General features: G+C 40.6%; 1 protein-coding gene across 1 annotated transcript in view; it reads left to right on the forward strand.

Annotated features, from left to right (window-relative positions):
- cep162 (centrosomal protein 162) overlaps positions 1-15,877 on the forward strand; it is a 38,801-nt gene that overhangs the window by 11,041 nt on the left and 11,883 nt on the right. Inside the window, exons 5-15 of the mRNA XM_008279518.1 lie at positions 64-235; positions 2,056-2,132; positions 2,202-2,272; positions 3,332-3,362; positions 3,599-3,670; positions 5,585-5,788; positions 6,565-6,646; positions 8,459-8,732; positions 8,944-9,178; positions 9,492-9,640; positions 13,945-14,079. Of these exons, the coding sequence (XP_008277740.1) occupies positions 64-235; positions 2,056-2,132; positions 2,202-2,272; positions 3,332-3,362; positions 3,599-3,670; positions 5,585-5,788; positions 6,565-6,646; positions 8,459-8,732; positions 8,944-9,178; positions 9,492-9,640; positions 13,945-14,079 (1,502 nt within the window). The remainder of the gene's footprint in view (positions 1-63; positions 236-2,055; positions 2,133-2,201; positions 2,273-3,331; positions 3,363-3,598; positions 3,671-5,584; positions 5,789-6,564; positions 6,647-8,458; positions 8,733-8,943; positions 9,179-9,491; positions 9,641-13,944; positions 14,080-15,877) is intronic.

Below are 15,877 nucleotides of genomic sequence, written 5' to 3' on the forward strand. Positions count from 1 at the left end.
CTCTCTCTCTCTCTCTCTCCCTCTCTCTCCCTCTCCCTCTCTCTCCCTCCCTCTCTCTCTCAGGTATGGCACCAGTTGTGAACATGACCAGTATGGGCTTGGACACACTGGAGGAAGAAGAGGAGAAGGCCAGGTTCTTTGCCCAGCTTGAGGTGGGAGCTTTGTCAACTATAAATTACTCCAAGCTGAACAGAGACCTGGACTCAACAGGTTCTACCATCGCCACTGACCTCAGGTATGCAGACAGCCAAACAGTTTTATACCCCTCCTGCAGTTAAGAAGTGTAGAAGTACTCTAGAGCAGATCAGTCATTAGGGGTCTGGGACCTGTTGATGCCAGACTTGGAAATATCTCCATGTGTCCATGGATTAGTAAAATCCCAGCTGTGGAATTCAGTCTAATCAATGTGTAAAAGCTGTTATAGCAAGTAAAAAGCCATTTTATGTGCTGGATATCTGGTTTGCACCAACATCTCCAGCACCAACACATACACACAGAACAATTCTGCGCCTACGGCCCCTCCGACCACCACCATGTTTGTTATATACGGAATGTAAAGGACATATCCTGGTCAAAAGTAATCCCGAGGTTCTTTACTGTGGAATTAGAGGCTAAGGCGATGCCATCCAGACTAACTGTCTGGTCAGATAGTGAGTTTCTGAGGTGTTTAGGGCCAAATACAATAACCTCAGTTTTGTCTGAATTTAAATAAAGGAAGTTACAGGTCATCCAGACCTTAATGTCCTTCAGACATGCCTGGAGTTTGAGTAACTGACTGGTTTCATTTGGCTTCATAGATAAATATAACTGGGTGTTGTCTGCATAACAATGGAAATGTATGCAGTGCTTCCTAATAATGTTGCCTAACAGAAGCATGTACAGAGTAAATAATACTGATCCTAACACAGAACCCTGTGGAACTCCATAAGTAACTCTGGTACAGCTGGAAGAACCATCATTAACATGAACAAACTGGAATCTGTGTGTCTTACACATACAGTATTGTAACACTACTCACTGCCTCGCATGTGGAAACAAACCAGCACTCTGATGAACATACAGGTGACTGGGTCAACTGGCAAGCATTCTCCAATGCAGATCCCTAATGAAGTTAGCAAAGTGGCTGTTCAGACATCTAGTTTCTCAGTTTACTTTCAGTCAGAATGAAAACAAACATTTAAAATGATTTATACCAAAATGATTCTTTTGGAAAACAGTAGGGACTTAGGGGAAGTTGCTCAAATATACTTTGGTCTGTGCTCTTCCTTGGTTCCCCAACTCTCGATGGTGGAGGTGGAGCACACAATGTTACCATGGCCTATAGTGCCAAGATAGCCACACTAGTGGGAAGTAAATAAGAAAATTATTTTCCTTGAATGTTGTGCTAGTTAGGGCTTTGTTACTCCTCTCGAAGGTACTTGTCATCCACTTGTGTGTTCAGATTTTCTGAGTATTTTCTTTTACCATAACCCTTGTACTGTACATTGTACAGTGCTTGACTGGATGGGGGGTTTGGCCACATGCAAAAACATTCTTAAACTCCTATGCTAAAATTGTACTCCCACTTTCTCTCTTTCTCTCTTTCTTGTCTTTCCACACCACTCTCTCTCACTTGACACCTGCCACCATGCAGCTCCTCCTGTTAATGTCCTGTCATATTTAAATGAAGTCGTGAGGAATATTAACGTGAAACTTGTGTGTCTGAAAGAAACAAAGCTGTCACTTTTAGTGGCTTTTCAGAACTAGCAATGTTACACATTCTATTCTGTGAAGGTCCACTTTGATTTTCCTGATTTTTTTCAGTTTGTTAGAAAATGCTTTCTGTAATTTGATGATGGCTTTTACTCATCATAAGTAGAGTTAAGGAATTTTTGTAAAATGTTTTTTTTCCTGTCTTCCTGCTGTGATAATAATTCTGTGTGAATTGGGCTTAGGAATAAAATGGATGTATTGTTTATGGGGTCAGTGTCTTTGCTGCTGCTGCTACTGTGCTCTTAAAGCTCAGGGTTGTGACTTCAGTTTAATGACAACCCACTACCCCACCTCACCCCACAGGAAAGCAGAGGAAGTGATGGAGCAGAGTGATGGTCAAAGCAAGGTCAGAGTCCCAGAGACCATCAGGGAGTCTCCAGGTAAGGATGATACACTCTGAGCAAATGTTGCTGTGTCTCTCTGTGTCTCAATCAGGTCTGTTCTCTCAGCCTTCACAGGCTCCCCACACTACAGTGAAGATTTCGAAGATGAGGAGAATATGAAAGAGCCACTGGAGGAGGTTTGTAGTTGAATCTATAACTGTTGAACTCATGAAGTATTCTTAGATAAGTTAGGGCCTTAGTTATTGAAACAGTCGTCAAAATCTGAGTGTAAAAGATCACATATGACCATGTGACAACATCATTTCAATTACTTTAGTAATTTTCAAATTTGGAACTTCAGTCAGGTGATAACTTCGGAGCAGTTTGTAATCCCATGTGTTCAAGGCTTTTTGCTTGCAAGTATGAAAACTGGTTGGTGGCCTTTCATTTAAGATTGCCACTATGATTAGTATTTTAAATGAGTTGACATACACTATATTTTGAATTGGTTTTCCAAAAAAATAGCTTTCTCAGTGTTATTGTTGTATAACAGTACAGTAGTATAGTAGTGTAGTGTTGTATAGTGAGGGTGTCTCCCACAATTTCTTCTTCTGAAATTCAGGTTATCTGATGCAGCAATCCATCACTCTCCTTCTTGGTCAAACACCCTTTACAAAGCCTTGAGTAGTGTTTTGGCTCATTGCTCAAAACTAATTTCCTTGCTCAAAACAAACTCTTGGAGATTTTATTGTTATGCCCAATGGACACCTCTCTGCTGCGGTGACAACCACTTTCCAAGAGTCATGAAGTTGCTGGCTCTCAACTCTAATTAGACAGTTGATACACCAGAGTAGAGAGTATAGACCTAAATATGATTAGGTGATGATTGCATTACAGCATCAAAGCCTTTTACTCTAAATGGATGAAACTGTTTGTCAGACAGGTCAAGGTTCCTGAAAGCAGGCTAATGTGTTGGAAGTCAATTTGTTTATTTATTTATTTAAACTTTATTTTACCAGGTAAGTTAATTGAGAACTGGTTCTCATTTTCAATAACAACCTGGTCAAGAGGCAGCATTGATTGTTAGACTGCAGCATGCTGGATAGTGCCACAATGCTGGCTTGCAGAGCTAAGGTCATCTTTATAATACATGATGACATTCTCTAAACTTTATCTTTGATTATTTTAAATGATCACAAACTGACATCTTGCCACACGGTGTACTAATTTATGTTGTTGTCTGTCTGTTGTTTCAGAAGTGTAAAATGTCTGCAATTCTTGCCAGAGGTAAGAAAAGCATTTCACTGAGATCATGGGCACATGTGTCACTCAACAACAATGTGAAATAGAGTTTGATAGTTCACACAGTCTTAAAAGCCATATACCATTAAATGCTAAGGCATTAATAAGACTCTTAGCAACAATGTACTATATCTGTATCTCATTCAAATGTGTCTCTAGTATAAGTTCACATTAAAGTCTAGATAGTTGTTTATGCCACTCTAACTTAACGTTTGTCTCAGTTTCTCTCTATGATTCTTTGGATGATGATGGTGGTTACAAAAAAAAAGACACAGAAGGATCACTAGACAAAGGTAACTAACACACAAGAAGAGTGTCATCCATCCATCCATTATCTATGCACCGCTTAATCCTCACTAGGGTCGCGGGGCCGGGCTGGAGCCTATCCCAACCAACTTAGGGCAAAGGCAGGGGACACCCTGGACAGGTCGCCAGTCTATCACAGGGCTACACTTAGAGACAGACAACCAAGCACACTCACATTCACACCTACGGACAATTTAGAATCACCAATTAACCATGATTTTGGACTGTGTTGGGAGGAAGCCAGAGAACCCGGAGAGAACCCACGCTGCACGGGGAGAACATGGAGCCGGTACCCTCACCGGAACGCAAACCGACAACCTTCTTGCTGCGAGACAACAGTGCTACCAACTGTGCCACCTTGCAGCCCGAGTGTCATCCAATAACATAAAAAATGGAACCAAACAACTACCAGACAATATAATGTATTGTAATCTTAACATAAACAGGATTACTTTGTTGCAACAAATTATTTATTTATTTATTTTGTTTTAAATAATAAAAATGTCCAATGTACAGAGAAGAAACTTTAATGTTTGGCATCCATGTTTTTTAATGCTTGGTGACAACAGTTTCTAGTCATACATGAGAGCTGAAAAAGTTTTTGTCCAAATTGAAAAAAGTGTTGTTCATAGCGTTTAACACGTAACACAACAGTTTCCAGCATTTTGCATGTAGTTAAGTTTCCTCTACAAAATGACTGTGGTGAAGTTTATTGAAAGCCTCCTGATCTGGTAAAATACTTAAAAGGTAAAGATATCATTGTATTACATTTTTAGCTGAGGATACAAACATTATCAATGTTTTAGTTGCAACAAGTGTATGTTTATGACATTTGATGTTGCGAGTTGGTAGCGTATTCAATGACAAGAAAAAATATTTGAAGACTTTAGAGTTACCAGGTTTTCAGAATTAGTTGGTGAGAAACTGTGATATGATGTTCATATGAGTCACAGGTATGGACAAACAAAATGTGCTCAAACCAATACCACAAAAATTACATTAAATTCTTGTCAAACTGTTCAGCAAAGCAGCTCAGAACCATGATGCGCCGTCCACTGTACCACACCTTTAGTTGATGTTTTCATGTTAGTAGGCTGTGCCTTTTTTCAATTCGGTTTATTCTCAGTCCTGGGAGCTTAAATACAAATCAAATAGACTTGTCTAAAGGGAGACTAACAATAGCTACAAAAACACATGGCTCAACACAGGAGAGCCAGATCCTCAGGATGAGACAGGGCAGTCCACCTGCATCTGAAGGATAATGGGCACTCCTTTGAGGACAGCAGTGTCCACTTTCTGGACAGAGATAACAGATGGTTTGAGAGAAGGGTGAAGGAATTCATCTATGTGTAAATGTGGACTGATGAAATTCTAAAATGTCTGAGATGACTTGATAACCCTTTCTGGTTCCAAGTTTTCTGTCATTTTATTATAGGCTTGGCTCATATCAGCAGATGGATCTTGTAAATGGCAAACTCAAAATGAAAATAGCTCTATTAAACACCACCAATCTCCTCCTTACTGCAGTTAGCTTTTGTTGATGCCATTAGCCTAGGAGTTCAAAGACCATTTCCAACCTACACTGGCAATGTCTGAGTCATGTATACAATAGTTAAAATATATTGTGTTTGTTCATAATTGTAACTTAAACGAAGATCTGACTAGATTTTCCACTCAATATAAAGCATTTTAAGCACAGGGCTTCATCATAATCTAAACTCTGGTTTTGTGTAAGCAAAACACATAATGGGTGGTGATCATATAGAGTAGGTAAACCTAGTGATCAGAAGGACATATGTTGAATAAATCCCTAATTGATTGTAGCTTCCTCATAAGATCATTTAAGTTTCATCCTGCACTGTAGTTTGATACAGAGCACACAAAATCTTTTTTGTGTACAGGCCACTCATATGTGCAAAGTGGAGGCTCTGAGATGGAGGCGCTTCAGGAGGCCTACAGACAGGTCCATGTTGTGGAGGTTTCAGATGACTATAATCACCAATATTCATCTGTGGAAGGGGAGGGAATCAACAGACCTGTGTCTCCATCCTCCCCTCCTCAACATGCCCGACTGTCTCTTCAGCCTGCTTCTACCAATGAGTCAGGTCAGACACTACCCTGCTGCTATAACAGTGCTCTTACTGTTTGTTCAACACTGCTACTGGTGAACAAATTCTGTCAATCTGTATATTGTACTGGTCTACAAAACCTGAATCCCACAGACCTCTGCGAAATGCAGCCTCTTTTTCTGAAATTTGGAACGCAGCCAGTGTATCCTTGACACCTGTCACAATACCATATTACATCATGCTCTGATAAATTCAGTGATAAGTTCAGACAGTCTAAATCGACGCCTGAAGACTTCAGTCCTGCTGGCACACACTTTGTACTTGTTATCAACATCGACTTTTTTCACGACTACATTTAGGTTGCTACAAGCAGTTGCAACATTACGACTACTGCTGTTGGAGCACTGTCTTTTTGGTGAGAACGCACAACTTTGGCATATTAATATATTATAACCTAAAGTCACATCTTTTCACAGAGCCCACCTCTGTCACAGGTCTAACACAAAAGCCCCTTTTGGACATGCACTTCATTCCCTTAATTCAATTCAATTCAATTTCATTTGTATAACGCAGTTCACAACATATGTCATCACACAGTGCTTAACATGGTAAGCTGTCGACCTTACAAATTAAAACAGAAAACCCAACAATCCAAAGTAGGCTTTGGACTCCCTCTGAGCAAGCGGTTGGCAATGGTGGGAAAGAACTGAACCCACCAGCAGGTTTGAACCAGAACCTTCTCACTGTGGGGCAACAGTGCTAACTTCTAATCTATGTTTATTTTTTCATTTTTATTTTGTGTGTGTAATTAGAGCTACCGACTGCAGAAGAACTAATGAGGCCCATCCGACCAGAGAAGGACCAAATTAGAGGCTTCACTCTCCAACCTGTCAGGTTAGCACTGTCATTCTTGGAATTATCCAAAGGAAAGACAAAATGGCAACAGACTACTGAGCTGATTGTTCACGTTTGTCTCACTCACATGAATTCAGCATTACTTAGGATGACCAAAAACATTACCTTTAAGTTCAAGATGTTAACCCTGTTGCAGCAAAACAGAACATGTAATAATGGGTGAGGCATAGATGGTAAAGTGTGTGTATAAGTAACACTTAGTGCAGAGATCAGTAGGGTACTACTGGACTAATATGTCTACATAAACAAGACCATTTTATTATTACCTACAACTGAAAGTATAGTTGCTGCTTGATATGTGTCAGCATTATTTGGTAGGATTGGCAGACATTGAACCGTCAATGTATATTCTGTTTACATTTAATTAGCAAAGTCAAGTCAAATCAATTTTATTTGTATAGTGCAGTTTACAAAATATGTCATCACACAGCGCTTAACATGGTAAGCTATAGACCTTACAAATTTAAACAGAGAACCCAACAATCCAAAATTGCCTTAGGACTCCCTCTGAACAAGCGGTCAGCAACAGTAGGAAGGAAGCAAGCAATAGAACAGAGCAATAAGTATGAATATAAATATTTTGGGAGTCGGTTAGGCCAGCGGCTGCAGATCAGAGACGTGAAGCTCCTGATCCAGAGACGTCTGCAGGGAGAACAAGCACAGGACCTCAGGGGAAACACAGAGTTAGTGACATGTAATGGTGGTTACAACTGTATGGAAGGAAGAGAGAGGAGAGGAGAGGAGCTCAGTACATCATTAGAATCCCCCGGCAGTCTAAAGCTATAGCAGCATAACTGAGAGACAGTTCAGGTGATCCTGAGCAGCCCTAACTATAAGCTTTATCAAAGAGGAAAGTTTTAATCCTAACCTTAAAAATAGAGAAGGTGTCTGCCTCACGGACCCAAACTGAGAGCTGATTCCATAAGACTGGAGCCTGATAACTGAAGGCTCCGTCTCCCATTCTACTTCTGGAAACTTTGGGAACCACAAGTAGACCTGCAGTCTGAGAGCGAAGGGCTCTGTTAGGATGATACGACACAATAAGGTTTTTAAGGTAAAATGGAGCTGGTCATTAAAAGTTTTCTATGTTAGAAGCAGGATTATAAATTCTATCCTGGATTTTACAGGAAGCCAATGAAGAGAAACTAATACAGGAGAAAAATGATCTCTCTTACTGGTTCCTGTCAGAACCATGTCTGCAGCATTTTGGATCAGGAAGGTTTTTGAGAAAGTTATTGGGACATCCTGATAAGCAATTACAATAGTCCAGTCTAGAAGTTATAAATGCATGGACTAGTTTCTCAGCATCACTCTGAGACAGGATATTCCTGATTTTTTCAATTACGTAGATGAAAGAAGGCTGTCCTACAAACTTGTTTTATATGGCTATTGAATGACATGTTCTGGTCAGAAATAACTCCAAGGTTCTTTAAAGTAGAACTGGAGGCCAAGGCAATGCCATCTAGAGTAGCTATCTTGTGAAAGGTACTTAAAGGTATCATTTTCCTGTAAAAAGCTATTTGATGAATTGAAGTTACCACATTGGGGCAAATGTCCATGCTAACCATGACGTCTGTGGGCAGTGACATGGGATTTCCCTGTTTTCGCTATTATTTTCTGTACAGAAAGGATTTGTTTCGCATTTAAACATTGAGGGAACTTTCTAGCATCTAGCAAATAAAAAAGTACACATTTCTTCATTGCCAAACTTTGATTTAGAACAGCAACACAACATTTTTTAAAAGTTTAAAAGTTTTACTGTTATTTTCATTCTACATTGTCTGATTGCAGTGCTGTGGAGTTCAGCCAAGAAAAGGAATCCTGCTTCCTGGATAGGACAGATGTGTCTTATACAGAATCACAACTGAAGAAACCAAGAAAGTCTGTCCAAGTTTCAGGGGTAAAGGGAGCTGGGGGATATGCTAGCCATCAGTCCAGCTCCCCAGATCCTCCCAAGCATGACCTAACATGGAGTATTAAGGAGGAAGTAGAGAGGCTGATGCAGGATCAAAACAATTCTTCTTCTTACGCAACCTCTCGTGCTGGTAAAGTTAAGAAACAACGGGTAAGGCATACCATACAGTATATAAGGAACAACTTTTAAAAAGATACATGTCACAGATGACTTGAAAAAGCCTATCCAGAGTTTAAGGTAAATAGAGAAAATGATATAAAAGGTAACTGTGTATATTAAATGGGCTAATTGTGTATTATGAAAATCATGAAAAGTCACAAAATTACATAACCATGACTAATAATGCACACTTTCCCACCAGGTCTCCCATGGTTCCACTGTTTGTCAACCCTCTACATCTTCAGTGGGGAAACCCACTGCAGCTCCTGTGAGAGGCAAGGGAATAGATGGGAGGACAGCAGTCAATCCCAGGCTGATGGGCATGAGTAGAGCTACTACTACAGCCAAAGCCCATAGCTCTGTTTCCCGTTTCCCACAGCACACACAAAGAGCCAAATCCACTAAGAGCCAAGAAAAAGGTGACCACAATTCTGCAGGTAATTGGCGGCTCAGACACACACAAACAAACAGTTATAGCAAGTCAGCAAACTGCCTGCATTATCAAAGAAAAAATGTCTGTGTCTCTCATGACACTTATAAATTGTAAAACGGTCCACATTTAAAAGGAATATACATTTGTTCGATTACATATTGGATGTTATTAAGGACTAGCAACAATGTGTCATATTGTTATGAACTTGAGTTTGCAGTATTTCTGAATAAATTTGTATTTATGCTAAAACATGTTGTGTCGGTTTTGGAGCAGTGTGGTTGATCTATAGCTACTGAATATCTTCGATGTTTGATCAGCAGAGTCAAGTCTGAAGGTGAGCAGTGAGCTGGTGGCATCTGTTCAGTCCTTAGTGGCCGTCCTCCAACAACAGATAGACACCAGCAGTCACCAGGAAGTCAGAGGTCTTCAAGAAACCCGAGTAACACAGCACTTTCCACAGACGAATGTAAGGAAATCCTTCATCTCATCTCCTGATGTCTGTTTTTCTAAACTCCACAAAAAGATTTTCAGTTTGATTTTCAGTTTGATTTTAAAGGCTAAATGCACGATACAATGCTATACTAAGACTAACTAGTGGTCTAACGATTAGCCCAAGTAGCTCTAGAACAGTTCACTTTCTCAACCTCTGATGAAATAAAATGAACAAGTGAGAATAGAGTTGCAAATAGGTGGGAGGTTTATTTAAATAATGGCAATGCAAAGAGAGACATCAAGTCTTAGATTTTGCACTGAGAATAAAATTACATGCTCCCTGTGTGGTGAAACTGTGAATTAAGCCCTTTAATTAATCACTCCAGCCAGTAGATACCTTAAATCGACAACAAAGATTAATGATAAATGTGTGACAAAGAATAGCCTTTAAAAATATGAGTGATTCTAATAGAATCTGTGGTCCACCCTTGTTTTAGACTGTATGAAAAATGTTTCCCTCAGTGTAATAAATACCTGCAGCATCTGAGGGCAGCAGGACAAATATGTTATTAAATCTATGGCCTCCGATTGGAGAAGTGCTGAATCAGAATAGAGTATACATGCATTATACACAGCCATTCACTGTGTTTACGATGATTAAATTTACCTGCAAAGGAAATCAGGCTACTATAGAATATCAGCATATACCTATGTACACTTTTGGTTGGTTTTAGCTCAATATTGTGCTTTTTATGTGGAGATATAGAATTTCAGTGCCTCATCAGTTACGTGTGTCGCCACCTTATTTTTGTCAGCTTTGTTTGTTAACAAAAGTAGCTTGTAATGCTGCATTTTTGAAACATAGCCTTGAGCAATAAAATAATATTAATGATGACAGTGCACTGGCGATTGACACTTTATGTTCGATAGTTTCACTTAAATACATTAGATGTAAACTGCCATTACAGTACATGAAAAAAAAATGTTCAATTGCTTGAATAAACCTCAAGCATGCTCCACTCCTTGCAATGGAGCCCCTTAGCGTCCCCATGACTATCATGCAAATCTCCCAGGACTCACTAATCTGTGGCTACCTGGGAGACTTGACACCACCGTCCACACCCACAGGATTCCCCTGGTGGAGGCTGCAGGTTGCCTTTTAGAGACCAACTTTTCGTTCCACATACACCCACAACCATACCGTTCCCCACAACCTCCCTCCTCCCCAACCGCCCTCCCGGCGGCCTGCTCTGACATACTTGATGTCAAGGTATACGTAGAGAGAGGTCAGTGTGGGCTACCAGTCAGGTGAAACCCGGGCCTGGCCAGCCACTTACCCTCCCCATGGTACTGTAGCTTCACCCTAGTTGCCACCCATGCACCTCTGGGTTGTACGCACCTTCCTTATTTAATTTTTGTCAAGGTTGAGATCATTTTTTTTTATCCTTACTGATTTGTATTTACGTGTGTTTATTCATTTATTTAAATTAACAAATGCATTAGACCACCACCCAATGTAAGGTTATTGCCACAGCTGCCTGAAATTAACAACATTGGTAATTACCAAAATCATTTTTTATGTTTCTGTAATGGTTAATTCACCAGTATGGAGAAGCTCTTTAACCAAAATGATGGAATTTTAATGCTAAAATATAATTATTATTTTTATCCTTGAATTTTCAAATGTACTGTTTTACAAAAAACTAGAAAAAATAGTAAAGAACGTTATTATTTCTTGATTAGGATATCAAATTGTTAGTTACTTGCATTCCTGAACAAAATTTTTTTTTAATGGTTGAGTGTTATGCTTGATTCATTTCTGACTTCTCAGAGAAGCCAAGTGACCTGCCTCAAACTTGGGTATAAAAAAAGTGAACTCAGTTTGAAATTCCTCATTCCTTTTCAAAATTTCAAACGTCAAGAGCTGAGTACACATTAAAGCACTTTATGATGCTGGATGGTCTACATATATACAGTGCTTAACAAGTGAGACAGGTGGTCTAGTAAATTTGTTAAGCACTGTGTGTGAGGCCCTGCTCGTATATATAGGCACCTGTCATTACAGTCATCCCTCACTTCTGCTCTTCACTGAGCACAGCTGTGCAGCAGGGCAACCAGATGTTGTACCTTCTTTCTGTCCTTCAGGAAACAGAAGTTAGACAAGACATGTTGTTCTCTTTTAGCCTATTCACTCAGTACAACACATACAGTATTGGACATCTATTCACGTCCAACAGAGCAGCCACCAAACTAGAGTCTAACCTGCAGCACTCTAGTGTGTGGTAGACCCAGCAGAAAGGACAGACTGGGCCACCGTAGGGGCTGTCACTTCAAAATGATAAAACTGACCAAAGGTGTGCAAAGATGACAATCTAGCTACAGCACAGATGTCACTTACAGATACTCCTTCAACAGAGCCCATGATGTTGCCATGCCTCTGGTGGTAAGGATGAGTATCACTAAGATTTTATTAGCACTGCTGCTCTTACTGATGCTGCTTAACAAGCCGGTACTTTAGCAGTACTCTTGTTTTGTGATTTTGTTTTTTAAGATAAAAGATATATAAAAAATTAATAACAATCACTTGAGCAATATTTTGAACAAACCACTTAGAGGCTGAAAATGAAGTAACACAGAGTTTGTCTACAGCTTCTTCCCCTGCTGCTCTTCGTGCTCAGGAAGTGAGACTGAATTTCTGGTTGACAGTTCAGATGATGCTCTTAACAATGCAGACTGAAGTTATGAACACAGCCACAGCTAAACAATCACAACAATAATTTAAGTAACTTTGCATATTGGCTCAAAGCTGCTAGCATACATAGATACCTGGGTTAACACGGGATAAATTATTAGTTAGACTGTCGAAAACTGTGTGCTTGTCTGCCTGTATATCATGAGCTTTGGCTAGATGCTTTTTTCACCTCCAAAACAGGGACTACTCATTTTGCTACCGTATTTTAAATTCTGTGTGTATTTTCTCCCTCAGTAGCACTGCAGCCTTGTTCTCTACGAAAATGTTTTCTTCCGACGGGAAGCAAGGAGGCCAAAATTGTGGGTAGTAACTGCTAGTATGCTGCTAGTCGACTGTAGGTTTGCTGGCTAGGAACAGCATCACCTGATAGTGTTCATTTATTTGGATTGCAGTTTATTGAACATAGAGTGCACTCTTGGGTTAGATTTTTTATTTTTTTTTTGCAATATATAAACATTTTTGTTCATGCAAAGAACTAAAGACATCTTTCTTGGGGCACTGCAAAAAGGTCAAATGCTGTGATTTATTTAGGTCACCTAAGTAGGGCTGGACCCAAATAGTGGACTATTTGTTCGATGTGCTGGAGTTGGGATATCAAACTTGATCTCCGAACGGGAGGGTGTCCCGTTTGGGGACCTCAGGATTGCATCTCTGCTTTTTGCAGATGACATAGTACTGCTGGCTTCATCAGACCGTGACCTTCAGCACGCACTGGAGTGGTTTGCAGCCGACTGCAAAGTGGCAGGGATGTGGATGAGTACCTTCAAGCCCGAGGCCATGGTCCTCTTCCGGAAACCGGTGGATTGCCGCCTCCGGGTGGGGGGCGGCAGTTGCTTCCTCAAGCGAGGGAGTTTAAGCATCTTGGGATCTTGTTCACGAGTGAGCGCGAGGTGGACAGGTAGCTCAGTGCGGCATCAGCAGTAATGCAGGAGCTATACCGGACCGTGGTGGTGAAGAGAGAGCTGAGCCGCAAGGCAATTTACCAGTCCATCTATGTGCCAACCCTCACCTATGGTCACAAGATTTGGGTTATGACTGAAAGAGTGAGATTGCGGATACAAGCAGCCGAAATGAGCTTCCTCCGCAGGGTGGCTGGGCTCAGCCTTAGAGATAGGGTGAGGAGCTCGGACATCCGGAGGGAGCTCGGAGTAGAGCCGCTGCTCCTTCATGTCGACAGGAGCCAGTTGTGGTGGTATGGACATCTGATTCGGATGCCTCTGGAGAGGCTTCCTCTGGAGGTCTTCTGAACACGTCCACCTGGGAGAAGATCCCGGGGTAGACCCGGAACCCGCTGGAGGGATTATATCTCTCAGCTGGCCTGGGAACGCCTTGGGACCCCTTCAGGAAGAGCTGGAAAGTGTCATCAGGGGGAGGGAAGTCTGGAATGACCTGCTCCGCCTGCCCCTGCGACTCAACCCCGAATAAACGGGAGAAAATGGATGGAAAAAATGGATAAATAAAAAATATGAAATGTAACCATTTTGCAGCTTTAGCACATGCTTGTCTTTGTGCTAGCTTTGGTGATCAAAAACCTAAAAACCCAGTTTGCGAAAGCCATTTGAATCTGGTGTTGTCTTTACTTTCAGAGGGATGAGCACAGCTCTGTGGTGGAGGAGTTGGGAGTCCAGCTGGCACAGAAAGAGAAAGAGCTACAAATGATGAAGAAAGGTGCAGAAGAGCTCAACTCGCTTAGACAGCAGAACTATCTCCTGCAAAGCAAGGTACAAATAGACAAGCTTCTAAAAAAAGGATCCATTCTTTTCCTATTTTACTTGAAAAAGATTCACTACAGTCATTCAGTCAGTGTATACTACACTGTGTGTGGTTTAGAGTGGAGCTGCAGACTTTTAGTGTGCTATTGTACCAACTTGAGTTTTGCAAAACCCTTTTTCCTAGCAGTCCATTTTTTTAATGTAAATACAATCCCAGACACTTTTTTTCAATTTCATAACTGTTCATCAAAATAATATATATTTGATGTTTTTCTTCCAATATGGGGCTCCAGACTAACTTTTCCACTGGTAGCACTGGTGCTACCAACTTTCTTTGGTTGGTCAGTTGGTTGCACAAGCAAATTTGTGCGATCAAAAATTTGTGGGAAACCAGTGAAAAGGGCACTCTAATGTCAGATTTTCCCAAGTTGAAGCCAAGTAATTTTATCGACATGCGCTGTTTTCTATTAGCAGAGTTTTCTATGATCGACTTTACTATAGGCAGACCGCATTTTAAATGTCAGTAGTCAGTCTGTAGCCAGATTAAATGAAAATTGAGCTATTTGGTCACAATGACCAGAAATATATTTGCAGGAGAGAAGATGAAGTCTTTAATCCTAAAAACAGCATACCTACTGTCAAGCATGGTAGCTGTAGTATTGTGCTTTGGGGCAGTGATACTGCAGGTGGAACTGATGCTTTACATAAAGCAAATGGAATAATGGAGGAGGAGAAGCACCTCCCCCTTTTTTTAGGAATACGTAAAGTCATCAGCTAGAAGGTTGGGTCGCAGTTGGTTGTTCCAACAAGAAAATGACCCCAAACACGCATTAGAAGTGGTAAAGAAATGACTAAATCAGTTTACAAGTAGCCTACCCAAAGTCCCAACTTAAAGCTCATCAAGAATCTGTGGACTGTGCTGAAGAAACAAGTTAGTCAGAAAACCAATGTATTTGTTTGAACTGCAACAATTCTGTCTAGAGAAGTGGTCAAAGACACAATCAGGAAATTGCCAGAAGCTTGTGGATGACTAACAAATTGATACCAATTACGGTGAAAAAGTGCAAGGGACAGATTTTGTCATATGACTAGAAGGCCTGTAATCTATGAAAGAGCCACAATGCTTGGTTGTTTTGTGACAAAGACACGGTTCAATGATTTAATCAAAAATTCTAAGAGTTGAATGAGTCATTGGAAACTCTAGACTGTGGGGGCATTATTGTAGCAAAACTATTTGTGTGTGAGAGTTGTCTGTCTGTATCACAATCCGTTCGTCCGAAGTGAGATTTGTCGGCGTGTAACAGAGTTGTCAATGCGAAAAGGGAATCTACAAAAGTCGTCTCACAATTTGTCTGTCTGTAATCAGGTTTTGAAATGTGTAAAAATTCTGCTCACCTGTATTAAAATTTGGACATGTAATAAGAGTTGTCAATGCGTACAGAGGTGTTCGTAGTTGAAAAGTCTACGTATTTGAATACAAATGCTAAAAACACAGACAAGTCACTAGTTGCAGATTCTGTGAGAGAATCTGGAACTGAAGAGTATCTGAGCAGCACAGAGCAGCAGAGCAGTAGCAGCCACAATCAATGATCCTGTGAGCCTGAGCTCAGGACACAGGAACCAGTTTTAGATTCTCTCACAGTAGAAGTGCAGCAAAAGCTATGTGTGAAAAGACAGCCAATAGTGAAACCGCTCGACTCTTAACTGGTGATTTGTCTGTATTTTTTAACACTTATTCGAATACATAGACTTTTCAACTACGAATACCTCTGTACGCATTGACAACTCTTTGTACGCATTGATAACC

The sequence above is a fragment of the Stegastes partitus genome, unplaced genomic scaffold (genome assembly GCF_000690725.1).
Source record: "Stegastes partitus isolate 25-593 unplaced genomic scaffold, Stegastes_partitus-1.0.2 Scaffold162, whole genome shotgun sequence".
Classification (NCBI taxonomy): domain Eukaryota; kingdom Metazoa; phylum Chordata; class Actinopteri; family Pomacentridae; genus Stegastes; species Stegastes partitus.